General features: G+C 50.4%; 1 protein-coding gene across 3 annotated transcripts in view; it reads left to right on the plus strand.

Moving 5' to 3' along the window:
* Positions 1 to 18,364, plus strand: part of HDAC4 (histone deacetylase 4) — a 284,717-nt gene that overhangs the window by 37,713 nt on the left and 228,640 nt on the right. For 2 of the 3 annotated variants that reach the window (XM_089916114.1, XM_089916117.1), the window contains exon 2: positions 5,695 to 5,936. In XM_089916114.1, coding sequence (XP_089772240.1) covers positions 5,915 to 5,936 — 22 coding nt within the window. In that variant the 5' untranslated portion in view covers positions 5,695 to 5,914. The remainder of the gene's footprint in view (positions 1 to 5,694; positions 5,937 to 18,364) is intronic. The other variant, XM_089916115.1, reaches the window with a different exon arrangement.

The raw sequence follows: 18,364 nt of genomic DNA on the forward strand, positions 1-18,364 counted from the left end.
CTTTTCCTTCCCAACTGCGTTTGAGACATTATCTTAAGACTGGTTTTAAGTAATTTGATTATGTTCTGTCCAGGTGTAATCTTCATTATGTGTTTGTGCTTGGAGTTGGTTGAACTTCTTGGATCTATGGGTTTATAGTTTCACCAAATTTGGGAAATTTAAGCCATTATTTCTTCAGATGTTTTCTGTGTCCTCCCTGCACTGGTACCTGGAAACTGTCTCCGAGCAGTCAGCTGGGACGACTGGGCAGCTCATCATGTTTGTGTCTCCTCAAGGGTCACATGCCTGATGTCCAGTGTCTGGAAGCCACAGTTGCATGTGTTTTGTCTGTTGGAGCTGCTTTGTGTAGGAGAGTAATCTGGACTATATTATTCTATTTTGACTAGAAGCAGACTTCTGATCGTCCCCAGGGAAATTGTCAAAACTTTATTAGAAGCTTTTGGTTTACGATAAATAATGATCGGATCAATAGCTAGTATTTGGATGTTAACCGTGTGCCAGCCCTGTCACGGTGCTTCTCCTGTGCTAACGCATTTAGTCCTTACAACACTCCTGTGGTGGTCACAGTGCTGTTTCCCATCTCATCCCCATTCCCATAGGTTAGGAGGTGGGGCAGAGAGAGGTCTGGCTGCTTGCTCAAGGTCATGTTCGTATTAAAATGTGACCTGAGATTCACACCTGGAGCCCAGGACGCTGGTGGCCTTGGCTCTCATGCCAGCGCTCTCAGCTGTGAGCTGGACTGCCAGCCAGCAACTGACCAGAAGTTTATGGCTCCTCTCAGAGACCCAGGGTGCAGAGTCTCCTGATAGACCTGGTGTGGCTGAGGTCGGAGGAACTGGGCTAAATGATGCAGCTGGAGGTTCAGCTGAGAGCCGAGAGGGAGATCCCCTGGCCCACTGTCTCCCCTGGGACTTACAGAGTCACCCGCTGACCCAGCCAGGACGCTGGGCGTCCATCCCTATGCTGCAGGGGGCTGCTTTCCAGACCCCGTGCCTGTCCGCCTCACGGTGTTGAGAGCATCCTGAGGGAGCTGGCCTGCGTGGAGTGCGGTCTGGTTATGGTGCAGGGGATTGTGAAGTGACGGAGGCACATTCCTCTCTGGGACCATCCGGGTTCACACAGCGCTGGCGAGGCGGGTAGGGACCTGTCAGGGAAGAGGCCTGGGTGCAGTGCGTACTGGGCGTTAGGTGTTGGATTGTGTCCCCTCCACCCAAAAGTTGTATTGAAATCCTGACCCCCAGTACCTCAGAGTGTGAACTCATTTGGGAATGGGGTCTTTGCAGGTGTAACTCGTTAAGATGAAGTCGCACTGAAGTCGGTTGAGCCCCTAACCCGCTGTGACTGTGCCCTTCTAAGAAGACGGCCGCGTGGAGGCAGACCCACGGGAGAAAGCAGGGTTGGAGCCCTGCAGCTGCCAGCCCAAGGGCACCCAAGATCCCACAACTGCCGGAGGCTGGAGGAGGCCGGGAGGGGTTTGCCCGCGGCCTTCGGGACGGCCTCGCTGACACCTGGGTTTCAGACTTCCGAAACTTTCTTGCCTCCAGACTGTGAACAATACACTTCTGTGGTTTTTAAACCGCTCAGTCTGTGGTCCTTTGTCTATATATATTAAGCCGTAGGAAATGAGTCCACTGGGGTTGTATAGGTTCTTTCATGTACATCCCGCCCTGTAACAAGGCATGTTCTTTTTTTAAAGATTTTTTATTTTTTGATATGGACCATTTTAAAAGTCTTTGTTGAATTTGTTACAGTGTTGCTTTTGTTTTATGTTTTAGCTTTTTGGCTGTGAGGCATGTGGGATCTTAGCTCCCCTACCAAGGATCGAACCCACACCCCCTGCATTGGAAGGTGAAGCCTTAACTGCTGGACTGCCAGGGAAGTCCCAAGGCATGTTCTTATGACTTGAAGTAGCTCATGTCCTACTGGTACATGGGGGAGAGGTGTCAGTGTAATGCAGAAGTTGAGCTGGGTCACACTGGATTCTTCCTGCTTCATTGATGCTTCTTACCATCAAGGAACGGGGTTTGACCGTTAAGGACACCCACAGGCTGGACGTGGTGACCCTGGAGGGATGCCCTGTGTCTGTGTGCACCTTCCTCCCACCACCTCAGCTCTGCCTCTTGCTTGTTTCGGCAGATTGCGCCTTCTCAAAAATGTTTATTGCACGGTTTTCTCCATCTTTGTATGTTCTGTCCCCGATTCCATAACTCAGAAGCTTCAGTTCTTCCTTTTAACCTCTCTCATCGAACCGTTCCCACCTTTTATAAGGACTTTTTATTTATTAGGAATTTTACATGTCTTTTTTTAAACTATGGTACTTTAAACATTAGAGTTAGTGTTGATTTTTGTAGTACCCTGGTTATTAAATTGCAGTTTTGAATAGTCTGCTCCAACCTTATTTTTTTTTTTCATAAGCCCAGGTATTTTTAGTGTGCAGGTTTTTGGAGTGTGAGGTTCTTCCAGAGCGTATATACTGTATTATAGCAGAAGCTTCTGTGTTCTGTTCAATCTGCATCTGGGAAGAGAGCCGCCTCAGTCTGGCAGCCTCGCACTAGGTGAGAGCCTGCTGGACACTAGCCGTTTGGTTCGGGGCTGTGCATGTCAGCTGCAGAGGGGGTGGCTCTGAGAAGCGTTTTAGCCACTATTGCAGTAGACGGAGGGGGTAGGAGCAGAGGACAGAGTCTCTGGGCAAAACTCAGGTCTGGACCACAGCTATTCTTTTTTTTTTTTTTAATATTTATTTATTTGGCTGTGCTGGGTCTTAGTTGCGGCACATGGGATCTTCGTTGCTGTGTGTGAGGTCTTTTAGTTGCGGCACGCAGGGTCTTCGGTTGCGGCCTGCGGAATCTTTAGTTGTGGCATGCAGAATCTTTTTTTAGTTGTGGCATGTGGGATCTAGTTCCCTGACCAGGGATCATACCTGGGCCCCCTGCATTGGGAGTGCAGTCTTAACCACTGGACCACCTGGGAAGTCCCTGGACCACAGCTATTCTTATTTGAGGATAGATAAATAATCTCCACCATGGGGTCTTAAAAGGTATCCCAGAATGTGGGGGAAAGGGAGCTATCCTGAAAGGCAGAAGACAGATATACCTCTGAAAACAATTTATAGTCAGAATCAGAAAAAAGAAATTTCGAAAAGACTTTGACTAGGAAGACAAACAGAACAGAAGGTCATGAGGAGGGAATCAGCTGAGAGGAAAAGATAATGGAATGAGCTGTAAAGGGAAACGTTTGAAACAAAGAGCTTAAGGTTTAGTTAAAATCTGTATGAAAAGCCATAGGAATAAAACGGATATCATGGAAACTAGGAGCAGTGCTGTGGAGAACGCACTGGCGAAGCCTCTTGGGATGCAGAGTAAACGACGATGTGCCGGTGCTGAGAGAGGCCAGATACGATGGGGAGGTTTCAGCCAGACGGTGTGGGAAGCTCTGGAGATGACAAAACAAACGTAACAAAACAGTTGTCAAAACGTGATTGAAGAGCATTTTCCTGAGCAGAAAAAAAGACCTGTGTGTATTGAAAGGTTCATGTTTGGAACAAAATAAAGGGAAGGAGACTGACCATACATCTTCTGACATCATTTTTGAATTTCAAGATTAAAGTAAAAAAAAAAAAATCCTCACAGAATCCAGACAGAAGAAAGCCTCAGAACTCAGCCCCAAAGGTTCCCTGGAAAGGAAGTGCTGCTTTGCTGGGCCAGGGTTTTCTGTATCTGAGGGTGGGGCAGTGGCTAAGATTTTGAGGGAGAAATATTTGTGATCCAAGACTTTTATACCCAGCCAAGTTGTGATTTTTGTGTGAAGGATACAGAGCCATCCGAGGCTTGCAGGGGTTTGCAAAATATACCATCTGCATTGCTTTCAAGACAATGGTGTTTCTTTCTGGTCAGGAGATGAATAAAAATTCCATTTTTTCTAAAATTTTATTGAAGTGTAGTTGATTTACCATGTTGTATGAATTTCTGCTGTACAGCAAAGTGACTCAGTTATACATATATGTATTCTTTTTCATGTTCTTTTCCATTCTGGTTTATCGCAGAATATTGAATATAGTTCCCTGTGCTATACAGTAGGACCTTGTTGTTTATCCATTCTATATATAATAGTTTTCATCTGCTAATCCCAGCCTCCCACTCCATCCCTCCCCTCTCCCCTGCTTGGCAACGACTTGTTCTCTATGTCTGTGCGTCTGTTTCTGTTTTGTAGATAAGTTCATTCGTGTCATAGTTCAGATTCCACATATAAATGATATCATATGGTATTTGTCTTTCTGACTTACTTCACTTAGTAGGATCATCTCTAGGTCCATCCGTGTTGCTGCAAATGGCATTATTTCATTCACCTTTTATGGCTACTATTCCATATATATATATGCCACATCTTCTTTGTCCATTTAAGAGATGAATAAGTAAGATACTGTGTTTCCTAAGGAAATAGACAGATATAGAACAGTAATCAGAAAGATATTAATCACAGAATTATAGATAACGTATAATTGGGGTTTAATCCTTTACATGATGAATGGGTTAGGGTTCTTTGGTTATAAGCAATAGGGGGAAAAAGAAAATCCTTGAATAACTTAATCAAGAACAGGAATTTGTCCCACTACTAAAGGAGCGGGTGATAGGCCTCAGAGGACCCCTGAGCCAAGGTCAGTAGGAGGATGTTCATAATTACCATTTCCTCAGTTTATCTCTGTATTCCGATTGTAAAGGAAAACATGCTCATCACAGCAAAGTATTTAAAAAGTCACTGGTGACGCCATCCCACAGAGGCAGACGCTTGGCGGTGGGAATTCGTGCCCTGGTTTCTTTGGGCTCCTCCTCTGTTAGGTGCCTGTGATCTATGGAAGAGGGTGGTCTTGGGAAGAGGATTTGATGAGCTCGGCTTAAGTTACGTGCCACCCTCCCATCTGGGGACGGACCTGTGATTGGCAGAGCTCATCAGAGCCACCTGGAGTGGGGGAGGAGCAGGTCCTCCCGGGGAGGCGGCAGGCAGCTCCGTCACAGACGCAGAGGGAAACGGCCTTCAAAGCGCTGTTAACCAGGAGTTGTTCATGACATTGGAAAATGCCTGACTGTCGTGTCAGCAAAGGGAATAGGGTGTCCAGCTGTAGAGCTAGTAGCCAGTATGGGCGAAAGGCGAAGAAGAAGGACGGCAAGGAAATGCATCACAGTATTACCAAGTGTTTGCCTCTGTGTCACGGCATCACGGATCACTTTTTAAATACTTCCTGTGATGAGCAGGTTTTACTTTTACGATCAGAAAATGGAAATAAATTGAGGAAATGGTTATTAGGAAGATGGAAACCTGGGGAATGATTTAGGGTATAAGTGAGGGAAGCTGAATTTAAACTTAAACTCTAAGATTGCCGCTACGTAAAATAGGAATAGTCGGGGATGTAGCGAAAATGAAAAAATGTGTGTGTGGGGAGTGGACTTAAAGTGATTTCTTGTTTAAAATGTTTTCCGTCCTCAGTGTCGAGGTTGTGCCACAGATACGCTGTTACACGTATTTACATACATTTACTAACAAAACGTCCAAGTAGTTTGTACAATTTTCAAATGATGGTTCCACGTGAGTGCTGTAGCAATCCATGGTAGAGACGGGGGTGGAGTGTGAATGATTGATTCCATGTGGTGTCCGGGGGGCCTTCACCTCCTAACCGAAGCCTCCCCTTTCTCTCCCCAGACAGGTCGCCTCCTGAGAGCCCGGGGAGACCCCTGCCCTCCTTTGGATTACTGGGCCCACTACGTGGTCGGCGAGACGGGGAGTTTTCGTGGCCGTGGACCAGCCGTGCGCGTCGCTGGATTTGTATGTGCCGGTGGGACCCTGGGGCTCTTTGGAGTACCCGTTCATGTGGAAGTTTTGAGCCCTTTTGAATCCCTTAAAGGAGAAGCCGCTGCTCGCAATGAGCTCCCAAAGCCATCCAGGTAAGCGGGGCCCTGGGTCCTCTTGGCGGACGCGCTGCCCTCACAGCTGGTCCTGGGTCTCCCACTGGGTCCTCCATCATGACCGCCGTCGGTTTACGACGGCCCCGAGGGCACAGTAGGCTGCTCTTCGTCTCAGTGGCGGAAGGCTGAGGAGGGCCTCACGGAGACGTGGGGTCCAGCCTCGGCCGGGACCTGCATGCCGACTTGAGCGGCACCCGTTTCTCTGGTGCTTCAGGGAGGTGACGGGTACGCGTCCACTTGCGGTCTTCGTCTCCGGCTGCTCTGTTTCTGGGGGCCGTGGGGGTGGGAGGGCCTCTGGTCCGACTCTGAGAAGAAGCACGATCGGTGCCCATCAGTGGTGGCCAAGGGGCATCGCTCCTGGTGCCCGAGGCTTTTTATTAGGCGCCGCACTAAGCATCTTATACGCATGGACTCCTCACTAGACCCTAAACGTCTCCCACCTGGCGGGAAGAAGTGACTTGCCCCAGGTCACAGGGCTAGTAAGTGGCCAGATGGGGCCGGGAGCCACGTTTGCGTGGCTCTCAGCTTCAGAAGCGTGTTGCGGACACACGCGTTCGGGGCTCCTCCTCCCCCGTCTCCCCCGTCGCAGAGTCACCGTGCTCGCTCCGACCAAGCTGGGAGCCCTGCCTTGTCCCGCCGCACCGTCCAGCGCAGCGTGGCCTTGGGCCACTTAGCTGTCAGTTGTCCTGAGTCTGCCTGGGCAGGTGCAGGGCATCCTTGAGGCACCGCATCCGTCAGTGCGGCTGGGGGTCCGGCTCAGCAGAGAGGGGCGGGGCTTGGTGTGGTCTCTCCCTTGGGGATTGGCCCCCCGCACGTTCACACCCCTCTCCTTGGCCCGATCAGAGTTGTCTGAAGCTCCCGAGAGCAGGATTCCCGGTTATATTTAGGTATGAAGAGGCTTTATTGATTTAAATCATTCCTGTATTGCTTGATACAAAGTGTCAAACAAAATTCAGCAGTCTGGATGGAAGTGGGTGAGGTAGACCGTGGACTCTCCCTCCCACTCAGAGTTGGGGACATGCCTTTCTCCTGTGTCTGAACAGGTAGGGTGTGTGTGTCAGTTTTAACAGAGTGTAAGCGTTCTGTCTCTGGGGCTCTGTTTTATTTTTCCCGTTTTAGTGCAGTTTGAGCATCAGACGGACTTACTTTCGATAGCTCGAAGATGGATATTTATGTGGTATGTGGCTGCAGCAGTATTTATAACAGCCCCAAACCGGCATCAAATGATTATTATATACATATATTTTGAACATACGCTTCTATAAGTATCTCCACTGGATCAATTCCAAGAGGTAGAATTGCTGGGTTGGTGGGCATGTGCATGTAAAACTTCTAAGGTTACTCTCAAATTGCTCCAGAAACTCTGCCTCAGCTTTTCTTAATTGTAGTTTATGAACATAGATACTTTCCTTCATTGGCACCTGCACTAGGTGAATTCAGTCTATTTCATTCTTGTCAGCAGTCTCGGGAGAAATTATTGTTTGAATTTACATTCCTGTACACATGGGGGTGCACTGTTTTTGCATGAGCTGCCATAGATGTAATCAAATCTCGTACATGCCACCGGGCATTTGAAGAGAAAGAGTACTCTTTTTTCCCTTATTTTTTTCTTTCTTCTTGTTGTTGTTGGTTTTTTTTTTTTTTTTTTTTTTTGGTCTAAAGAAGTCTCTATGTATACATCAATACTGTATGTAAAGTTTTCTCTCCCCCGTTTGCCTTGAACACTCCCTCTGGTGTTGGGTGAGGTATGCATTATGATTTTATTGCCGTTCTTTCTGAACTTTGCCAGAGCCAGGCCCTGGTTCTCTGACGTAAAACTGTTAACTGTTGGGTTTTATTGCTCTGGATAACTATTTCTAATGATGCGTGCAGCCTGAGGAAAGGGCCTGGCTTGATTTAGTCTAAGAGAACTCTTCTTTGAGAGCAGGAAGAATGAAAAGAGCCTCTGAGATGTTGTGCTTCCTGTCTACCCCAGCGCTCCAAGCCTTTCCCTTGCTGAGATGTGCCCAAGCGGTCGGGGGCTACTAGGACGCAGGGCCTCAGCTTCGAAGCCGAGTCCCCGGCCGGACTGAGCGACTGTAGACAGTCCGTGGGTCCGCTGGCAGGACAGACACGGGCTCCTTTGTTGCTCCCTCTTCCTTTGTTTTCCTCAGATGAACACTGTAGAGTTCCTTGTAGTTGGACTGTGCTAGGATATGGGGGCCTCGGCTGGCTTACAGGAGAACCAGACGCTGTCGCTCGGCCACCTTTCTGCCACTCCCACCCCACCCAGTGCAACTCACCTTCTTTGCAGTAACGTTTCTGCCTAGAGCAAGTCTGGAGGAGGGACTGTAAGCCTTAGGGAGCCCCGTACGGAGCCTCCTGGACCTGTGTTGTGGGCATCCAAACCACGCCCTCGACGGAGAGCTGGCTGACTGTCATTCAGGTGCCCCACCCCTCCCTGTATCTTGGTAAGAGGCACGTATCGTGTTAAAAACAGGATAACTATTTTGAGGGAAACTTGTATATTTCTGATCCGTGTTTTAATTTGGACCATACTCTGATTTCTTAGTATCCTCTTCAATCTGAAATGCCCCGTCCACATAAAAGCAGCTAAAAAGTCTGTGTCAACAATAACTTGGTGATTAATGACTTTCAACATAGTTTGATTTCTTCAGGCCGTCGTAAAGTTCTAATCCTGTAAGTCTCCCAGGAGAAGGCTCTTGGCCTCCGCTGGTCTGAGCCGGAGCCCTGGTATTGCTTTGTTGGATCTCGAGCCTGTTTATTTCAACCAGTTTGGCCACCAAGGGTGTTATATTTTAATATAGAAATGATCTCAGAAAGACACATTTTTATATCATTTAAATTGTGCTTTGCAAGGATTCAGTGTTTCAGGAATACTGCGAAGTTTTAAGGGGAGAAGTGAATTTTAAGGACTTGCAATTAACACGAAGAAGACATTGATTCTGAGCTGCTGGGGGTGGGTCGTGGACCCTGTGCGAGGCCCTGGGCCACAGGAGGAGAGCTGGGGAGCCGGGAGTGGCCTTGGACAAGGCCCGGGGAGGCCCAGGCCTGGGCTTTCGGGAGGCGGGGTGTGGAGCCAGCAGGTGCGGCCGGCAGAGTCCTGGGAGCTTAGGCCAGGAGATGGAGGCTGTGATCACGCCCATCGGAAGACGGGGAGCAGCTGGAGAAGAGCTTGTTCATGACATTTCTGGGAGGCATGGAGAGTCCCCAGCGGCTGCCGGGCCCGGGGTTCTGCGCGGGGAGAGCAGGGAGAGGAGCCGGGTTCCCGAAGTTGTGCCGAATGCAGGTGTCTTGGGGGGACGGCGGGGAGCCTCATTGTTCAGATGGACCTTGGGGTGGGAGGTACTCGCGGGCCCCTGGTACCGCCCGCTTCTGCTTTCTCAAGGGCAGGTTCAGAAACACCCTGTGCGTTTCCTGTCTGCGAGCGTCCCCCAGGCTCCTCCGGGCACCCGCGCTGCGGTCGCAGCCCTTGAGTTGTCTTGGCCCCGGATCCTCCACGCCATCATTATCTGGGTCTTAATCAGTCAAGGTTTGTTCTGGAAATCATGGAGACATAACGACTTCTTTTTCAACCTCCTTTTTAAAAAACAATTCTCAAATTGTGTTTTGTCTTTTAAAAATCACGAATACTCAGTCGTTATGAAGAGCTCAGAAAATTCACTGTCGATGGAGCGTTGATGGTTTGTTTTGGCAATTCTCTGAAAATTCTTATACGGTTGTGGAACATTTGCATTTGTGTCCTCGTTTTCAAAGCCGCCATTGTAGAAACGCAGATTCCTGAATTCTGAGACACTGAGTGTTAGATGATTAACGGCACTGAAATTTAAGGATGAACTCCCGGTACCAGGATCATTAGAAACCACCGAGCGCAGCTTGTCGGCGGAACAGAAAGGCCGTGATTGAGGCGCCCAGCGGTGGTGACAGGTGGAAGGTGGACAGGTGGGTGCTGGGCGGCCACCCCCAGACGCTGGGCTGTGAAGGGCCGGGGCTGCTCTGTTTAAAAAACCGTAGATGTTTAAAGCTTATAATAGTAACGAATCAACACCGGTTACTCTCTAACTGCAAGTCAAACTCTGCTGTGCTTTTAGGGGCCCAGAATGAATAGCGACTTGGTTCTGAATTGTGCTTTACGGGTTATTTCATTCATTTTGCGTGACGGCCCTGGGAAGTGAGCTAGAACACTGTTATTCCTGTTCTGTCCATGAGGAACCAAGTCTTGACTGCCATCCAGTGCCCCGCCTAAGGCCAGGTATCTACTCAGAGGCCATCCTGGAACTGGAACCAGTCATCTTCCCTTGAGGGATGTGTGCCCCTCTGCTGGGCAGATGCTGGCCGCGCCGGGCCAGTTAGGAATCCATCCTGCTGACTTGCGTGGGGTCCCTGGGCCAGGCCAGATGGAGGCGCCGGCCCCCTTGGTACGGTGTGGTTCATGTGAAGAGGCGATGGGCCGGGGGGCAGGGGTCCCTCAGAAGGGGTGTGTGAGGTCGGGACGTATGAGCTGAGTGGGGAGCAGGGCAGGAGCTCGCCTGCCCCGTGGAGCACAGAGGCTGAGATGCCCCAGAGGGGCCCGGAGGCAAGAGCTGGGCTGGCAGAGGTGGGAGATGGGAGTGGAGAGGTGTGCGTCGGGGACGGGGCCCTGACCAGGAGGGGCAGCTGTACCCAGGTCCACGGGGGCCCATCCCCTCTTGGTTCCGAGACCCTGTTGGCGTGGAGAAGGGGTATGGGCCTTGCATCCAGGCGCGCGCTCTGTGCCCTCCTGGGACACGTGCTTTGTGTCCCCGTGGTTTAAACGTGCACGGCTTGGCCGTGGCTGAACTTCTTGGCGTTTGCAGTGCTCACAGCATGTCACTAGTGTATTTCTGAACTTCTTTGAGCTTCTCTTTGCCAGTCCTGAGAGCTGACTGGGGGGCTGGCCGACCAGGTTAATTTGGGAGATTTTGGTTGAAACGTCTCATGTTACTTCCACCTAAGAGCCTTTTATTTGCGTATTTCGTGAGACCATGTTAAAAAATGGACACTTTTGGGAAAATTGTAATGATCAAGAAAAAAATCAAATGAGGCAAGTGACTGTAACCTTTTTAGAATCATGTCTGGCCTTGTGTTTTTACATGGGCTTGCTCTGCCCCACTTAGTAAGGTGCTGGGGTATTGGCCTGTGAGAGGCAGTGCTAAGCAGCGTATGACGGAAGGAGACCTGATTCTGGGATTTTCATGTTTGCCCCCCCCGATTCCCCCCGCTTCCCACAAAACAAGCGGAAATAGGAGGGATGAACTCGGCCGGAGCCTGGTCTCCGGGCGTGCTCGGCCCAGGTGGGCAGGGAGGTGGCCACTCCCTAGAGGCTGCATCAGGTTCTGGGTTTTCTGACCGTCTGTTCGGGTCATGAACTGGGATGGCCAACAGTGGCCTCGTCCTGTTGGACTTCAGGTCCTGTGTCCCCCCAGCCCTTCTCCTCCTCCTTCTCGGCCCGGGGTTCCCGCTGCTGCTACCTGAATGCAGTGATCCTGACTCAGAACTGGAACCATCCAGGCCGCAGCGCAGCTTCAGAGCTTTTGGGATTTTAAGACAAACAGCAGTGTTCGACGTTATAACCATTTTTCTAACTTCTACTAATACTGTATACTTTTCAAAAGTAGTGGGGAGGCTTATTTAAAAGTGACATTTTTTAAAAAATAAAATGCGTGCATATCTTACATACGCTTATTTTTACTCCTTTTGCCATAGCACTCGTAAAGAGCTCTGTGAGATTGATGTAAGCATCTTGATGGGAATTACTGAGTGGCCACTAACCGGGGGATTTGTTGTCTGCTCGTAACTGTGTTCTCCCAGGGCTCACACGTGCTCTCTGATTCTGTATTCTTGTTTGATTTGTTATTGTTAAGAGATTGTCTTTAGACCTTTCACTGAGGGAGCTTTTGTGACTGATGGCAAATTATTTATTTATTTATTATTATTTTAAAATTTATTATTTATTTATTTATGGCTGGGTTGGGTCTCCGTCGCTGTGCGGCGAGCGGTGGCTTCTCTCGTTGCGGTGCGCGGGCTTCTCATTGCGGTGGCTTCTCTTGTTGCAGAGCATGGGCTCTAGGCGCGTGGGCTTCAGTAGTTGCAGCACGCGGGCTCGGTAGTTGTGGCGCATGGGCTCTAGAGCGCAGGCTCAGTAGTTGGGGCACACGGGCTTAGTTGCTCCACGGCACGTGGGATCTTCCTGGACCAAGGCTCGAACCAGTGGCCCCTGCATTGGCAGGCGGATTCTCAACCACTGTGCCACCAGGGAAGCCCCATGCAGTTTATTTTTTTAAACTCTAAACTCTTAGGCCATTTTGTAGAAGATTGCTCCTTACCATGTAATTGTTCAAGGTGCGGAAGCCAAGAGAATGCCTCACATTTCAAGGGCTAAAGGTTCTGTCAATATTTTGACTTGTTTGCATTCATAGCCAAGTTTATTCCTTTTTAAGTGCAGTCTATGAATTTTCCTAGGCAGTCCTTTGTAGAAATTGGACTTTTGTTACAACTGTGTCTCTCATCGACTTGTTGATTCAGTAGGATTTGTGTGATGCTGTTGGAGTTCTAAGAGAATTCCATGCAATCTGTTCCTAACACCGGTTTTCTAGACGTCGTACGAAGAGCCCTTTCTAAGCCGTTCGCGTCTGTTACGCTGAGTGTACTTAGTGGCAGTTCCTCCGTGTTGAACGGTGTGATTCAGAATTCCCTGTGCTCCTCATTTTCACGTTCATGTTGATTTAATCCAAATCAGGGTCTGATTGACTGCTTCTTACAGCTCCGCCCCCCACCAGGGTCTGACACAGAGAATGCAAACCTGCTTGCTGTTCTTTTGTGCCCAAACAGCCACCCATCCCAGTGCCTCAGTCTTTGCCCAAACACCTGCAGTCTCCACGTGGCTCATCATCCAGACCAGTCACGCCTGGGCCCGGGGAGCTGACGGCTTTGTTTATTTCAGTCTCACTGAAAGGATCAGGGGACGGGAGGAAGGCGGGGTCATTGATCTCTTTCTTTGGTGCCGGTACACAGAAAGGGTTTTTAGAAACTTCGAGAAGGTGCTGGGCAGGCATGGAGGGTGGAGGCATGGAGAGCGGAGGTTTTCACTGGGAAGTTTTAGCAGAAGCCGGAGATGAGGACCTTTGTTCTGTGGTGCTGGAGCCTCTGTACGTGTCTCAGTCGAGTCACTGATGGTGATGTGGTGGTGAGGAAGGTGGTGGAGAAGGGGAGGTCAGCATCGCATCGGAGGTATTGATGACGGGTGACCATGGACACCCGTCAGCTGTCGATGAGCCCCGTTTTTCGAGTGACAGGGACGAAGTCGTGGCTGCTGAAGAGGGGACCAGGTCAGCAGTGGCCTTCCTCTCCGGTGGGCTCCTTGCTGTGGGTCTAACGCTCTGGAGTGGAGGCGGTGGGCGCGGAGGGGCTGCAGCCTGGTGGATTTGCACGTGGGTGCCCTCATCAGTGGGGCCCTTGTCGTGGGGAACCCTGCATCTTTGCAGGTGATGCTTCAACATAGGAAGGTGGTTCTTTTCTAAATACGGGTTTGGGTGTCAGTGTCCTTGAAGACTTTTTGGGGGGAGGTGTTTGTCTCCAGTTCATCAGCTCCAATGGGAAGGTAAGGAGCCGAGGCCATTGCTGGCTGGAGGGACACAGGGCAAATCTGAACTGTGTGCACAGGGGAGCTGGCCTGGAAGCGCTGAGACACCACTATGGGTTTTCTGTCCCAAGGAGCCCAGCCTTTAAGAAACACACCAGCTGGGATCTGAGCGGCCGGCTAGGGGTTCCGTTCGGCCGTCCCCACGGGGGCCTTGGGCCTCTGAGAACGGTCCAACTGTCTGTCTGCTCTTCCGGGATTTGGTTCCCTTTTGTTATTCCCCCATCATCCGTAGCGTTGTTGTAAAACGTTCTTTCTCCTGGTGGCGTGGAAAGGCAGGGCTGGCCCCGCTAGCAGGTGAGTGGCATAGGTCGGCCTCTCGGGGCCTCACCGGGCACAGCCAGCTTTCACGGGAGGGCCGGGAGGGGTCCTGGAGGTCGGGGAGCAGCAGTGACTGGCAGGTGACGAGCTGCTGTGTGGGGCTGGGAAACCCCAGGCCCTGGACGTGCTGCAGAGGGGGACCCGGGGCGTGGTTCCCACTCTTGTCTGTTCCGTGTTCAGGCCTCCAGTCCCTTCCTGTCCCATCTCAATACCTCATGCTCGACTGGCCAGCACCTCTGTCCAGGGTGAAGCTCACGTGGCCAGGTGGCCCTGGCCTGAACGGAGACCTGACTTGTTGGGTTCTCAGCTGGGCTTTCTTTGAGCTCCCTGCGGGGCCAGAGGACTTGGTGCCCAAGAACCACGGGGCAGGGTGTTTCTTCATGTTTGTAGGTGCTCTGATTTCTTTTGACGTTACGTGGCTCCTGTTACGGGTGGATGTGGTGACCGATTGGCGTGGATTCGGCATCAACAATTGTAGCTCCAAAGGAGGTGCTGTTTTTAATGACTTTCCCAGGAGATTCTGGGGGACTCTGAGCTGTGTGTGTGATCCTATGGGATGAGTCTGCTCTGGCTGAGGCATATGGTTTCCAACATCAATATTATCTGTGAGAAAAAAAGCAGTTTGGGTCTTTCTCAAGTTGCTTAAGTTGTCCGAGAGAACATTATACTAGCGTTTCTCAACAATTTCCAGTTCTGAAACGGTTGGGCTGCACCGGGGGTGGGCAGGGGGAGGCTGGCTTAGCCACTGGGCAGAGGCAGCTGTGTGTCCACAGTACGTTCTTGCTGGAAACAAAACTCTACCACTAGGGAGCTGAAACTCAGCTCCTGGTAGACCCTGGGCGGGTGCAAGAGCTGCTAGGCCTGCCCCACATGACCTGAGAATCCTGCTCCAGAATCTTCCGTCAGTGGCTTTGAATGCTCTTCGTGGTGAGTCTCCCTTTTGCTTTGGATGCTTCTGGAATCTTCTGGATGGACTGGGCTCAGAATCTCACTGAATGCAGTGGTCTCTGTCACTTCTAAACTATAGTCATCAAAATCCAGGGACACCCCATGACAGCTGCGACAGATTTAGGAAACTGCCCGAAAAAATATGTAATTTTCTCATATTTTATAGAGTGATATTTCACTTCTGGTTTTGCATCTAAACATTCAAAATTCAAACAGACTTCAAACTTCAAATGCGACCTTGTTATTTAGCAGCACATGGGTTAGAAAGTTCATGCTGTTTGATGTCTACTGCAGTCCTGTGGGGTGGCAGGGGTGGGCAGCTGAGGGTCAGCCTGGAGAATCACAGAATTCCAGGTGGGAATTCCAGTGGGAGCTGGGGCCTGCTCGGGTGAGAGGAGGGGTGATGGGCCAAGCAGAGGGAGGTGAGGGAGAGGAAGCCCCCAGGTCTCTGGGACGCACCGGCTCTGGGTTGCACGGGAGGCGCCCTGGGAGGTCACAGGGCAGTTTGCTTGGGGAACAAGGTAAGACGTGTGTGGCTGGGGGCGTGGCCCACCCCGCGGGGAGCTGAGACTTCACCCCGCTCCTCCTCGGCCCCTGGCTGTTCTTTGTGAGCAGCCTGGGCACCTGGTCGTGGGTGGGATGGAGACGCAGCTTCCCCAAGGCCATGGGTGCTGTGGAGGCGTGCCCTTCTGCAGCCCTCCTTGGACTTCTGGGCCAGAGTCACGCAGAGCCATCTCTGGTTCTTCCTCTGCAAGCCTGGCCCCTGGGATGAGACATCTGAGCGGTTCCCTCCCCTTTGTCGTTTTCCTTTCCCCCTGCAGAGATAGCAGTGCAGGAAAACAAGCCAGCACTCCTCGTTCTTGTGATTTGTCACTTATCCCGAGCCTGGGCTGGGTCCAAGCTGCTCTTGTATTCCTCTGGGGCCGGGTCTGCAGCCCTGAGCTGAAGCGCTTGTCCTGCCGGGCTCGTGCTGTTCCTGGAAAGCCGGGGCCGTGGGGTGCGTCCTGTCTCCTCTGTCGCCATCTGTTTGGGAGCAGAAGTTGGCTCTGGGCGGCCGGCGGATGTGCTGCTCATTCATCCTCGTTCTGGGAAGCAGGTGGGGACTCCCAGGAAAGGACGAGCCAGGAGACGGCAGACCCGGCACAGCCCATCTGACTCGGTTGCTAATCACCAAATGTGTAGTTAAGATGGAAGCACTGGCTTTTTCCTTGTCTGCCAAACTTAGGCCTCACTTTGTTTACTCTGATGAGTCCTGATTTCTTCCCTCTAGAAGACAGGTAACCAGCTTCCAGTGGAGTTTTCCACTGATGCGGCTCCTGTGGGTGAGACGGCACGGGGAGGCGGGAGGGGGGTGGGGTGGGGAACGCTGAGTTGTGCTGGCGTCGGTTCAGGCACGGTGGACACTGTCAGCCTTCCCAGACCTGGAGTGTATATCGTGCCGCTGAGGCCAGTGGAGGCCCCAAGTGCACCTGATGGCAGTGTCTTCGGAGAATTGCTGTTTGCCCCACTCCCTCGGGGCTCTTTGTGTGACAGCTCGCTGTTCAGTACAACTGGTGCAGTGGAATGAGGGTGTGTTCATTCTAGGCTGTGAATTTCAAATACATTTGTGTATATGCAGAATGGCGCTTTACCCGTGTGATCTTCCTGCCCTGTAAACCCAGTCTCAGCATGAGAAAGACATCCATTTCCAGCAGAGGTGTACCTTCTGATAATACCTGCCCAGGCCCGCGAGACTGTCAGGGCCATCGAAAACAAGGGACGTCTGAGAAGCTGTCACCGCCCAGGGGAGCCTGAGGAGACTTGAGGACTAAGTGCAGCGTGGGGTCCTGGGTGGGACCCTGCGGTGGAGAAAAGACATCAGGGGAGACAGGGGGTGTCTGAAGCAAGTGGTGACCTTAGTTAATAACCCTGTATCAGTATAAAGAATGGAATAATGCCATGTGCAGCAACAGGGATGGACCTAGAGACGATCACCCTAAGTGAAGTAAGTCAGATCGAGAAAGACAAATACCCTATGACATCACTTAGATGTGGAATCTAAAAAAGTGGTGCGGACGAACTTATTTGTAAAACAGAAACAGACTCACAGACAACGATCTTACGGTTACCAGAGGGGGAAGGAGGGGGCAGGGATAAATTAGGAGTTTGGGAGTAACAGATGCACACCACTATTGACAAAATAAGCAACAAGGACCTACTGTATAGCACAGGGAACTCTATTCAGTGTCTTGTAATAACCTATAAGGGAAAATAATCTGAAAAAGAATAGATATGTATACATGTGTAACTGCGTCACTTTGCTGTACACCTGAAACACTGTGAGCCAGCTGTACTTCAGTGAAGGATGTATGTATGTATCAGTACAGGATGTACCATCGTGGTGTCAGATGTTACTAACAGCAGAAGCTGAGTGTGGTGGTTATCGGTGGAGTACATAGGAACTCTGTACCGTCTACTCAATTTGTAATAAAGTCTATTGATAAACTTTGAGCTAAAAAAAAAAAATCTGTACATATTCTCTCTTGCTCAGTCTCTATTTATGAATGATAGTATACTGTAGATACTTAGGCACCCAGCTTTTAAATTTTTTTCATTGGGGGATTATTCTAAATTAGTACACACCAGTTTCCTATTCTTTTATGGTTGTACGTGGATGTGATATCATTCATTCAACAAGTCACTCTTGGTGGAACCTGGGTTTTGTTTCCAGCCTTCCCACTGTTGCTGCCCCAGACAGTGCTGCCTTGAGGGTTCCCATTCCTAAGTGGACTTTACTGGAGTGTGATAGGCATCTTTTTCTAGATGCACAAACCATCAGTGCTTAGCTTGAATTATGACAAGAGGAAGACACCTGTGACTGCTACACAGAGCGAGAAGAGGAGGACCCCGGCAGCCCAGCCCAGCAGCCTTTACGGGGCCCCTCGCCTGCCCCCGGGAATCTCCTTTCCAGCTTCTGACACCTTGGATTAGTTTTTCCTGGTTTTGAACTTTATATTAATGCAGCCACAGAACATTTACTCTTTCTGTCTGGCTTCTTTCTCTCAACAATATGTTTGTGAGATTTACTGAGGTCACGTGACCCAGGGTTGTTTGTTCATTTACATGGGTGTGTAACATTTCCTTGTATGAACAGATCACAATTGATCTATTCAATTGTTGATGACACCTGGGTGGTTTCAGGCTGGGGTTTTTACATATAATGCTACTGTTACATTCTCGGGTGTCTGCTGGGCCACATTTCTTTTGATAAGGTATGTGTGGGCCAAACAGGTTCTCAGATTTCTCCTACCAGTTTACACCCTGAGAGACCCACTGGCTGCACCCTTGCTGGTGCTTGGGACGCTCATTACTTTTTGTTCTGGCCACTGTGACTTACCTCGTATTTCCCCTATTACCGAAGCTGCTGAGCATCTTGTCGTATGTGTATCAAACAGCTAGATATCCTTTCTGGTGAAGTGCCTGTTTAAGTTTTTTGCTCATT

The sequence above is a fragment of the Delphinapterus leucas genome, chromosome 8, assembly GCF_059928025.1.
Source record: "Delphinapterus leucas isolate spDelLeu-1000000601 "Yukka" chromosome 8, BTC_Dleu_Yukka2, whole genome shotgun sequence".
NCBI classification, from domain to species: domain Eukaryota; kingdom Metazoa; phylum Chordata; class Mammalia; order Artiodactyla; family Monodontidae; genus Delphinapterus; species Delphinapterus leucas.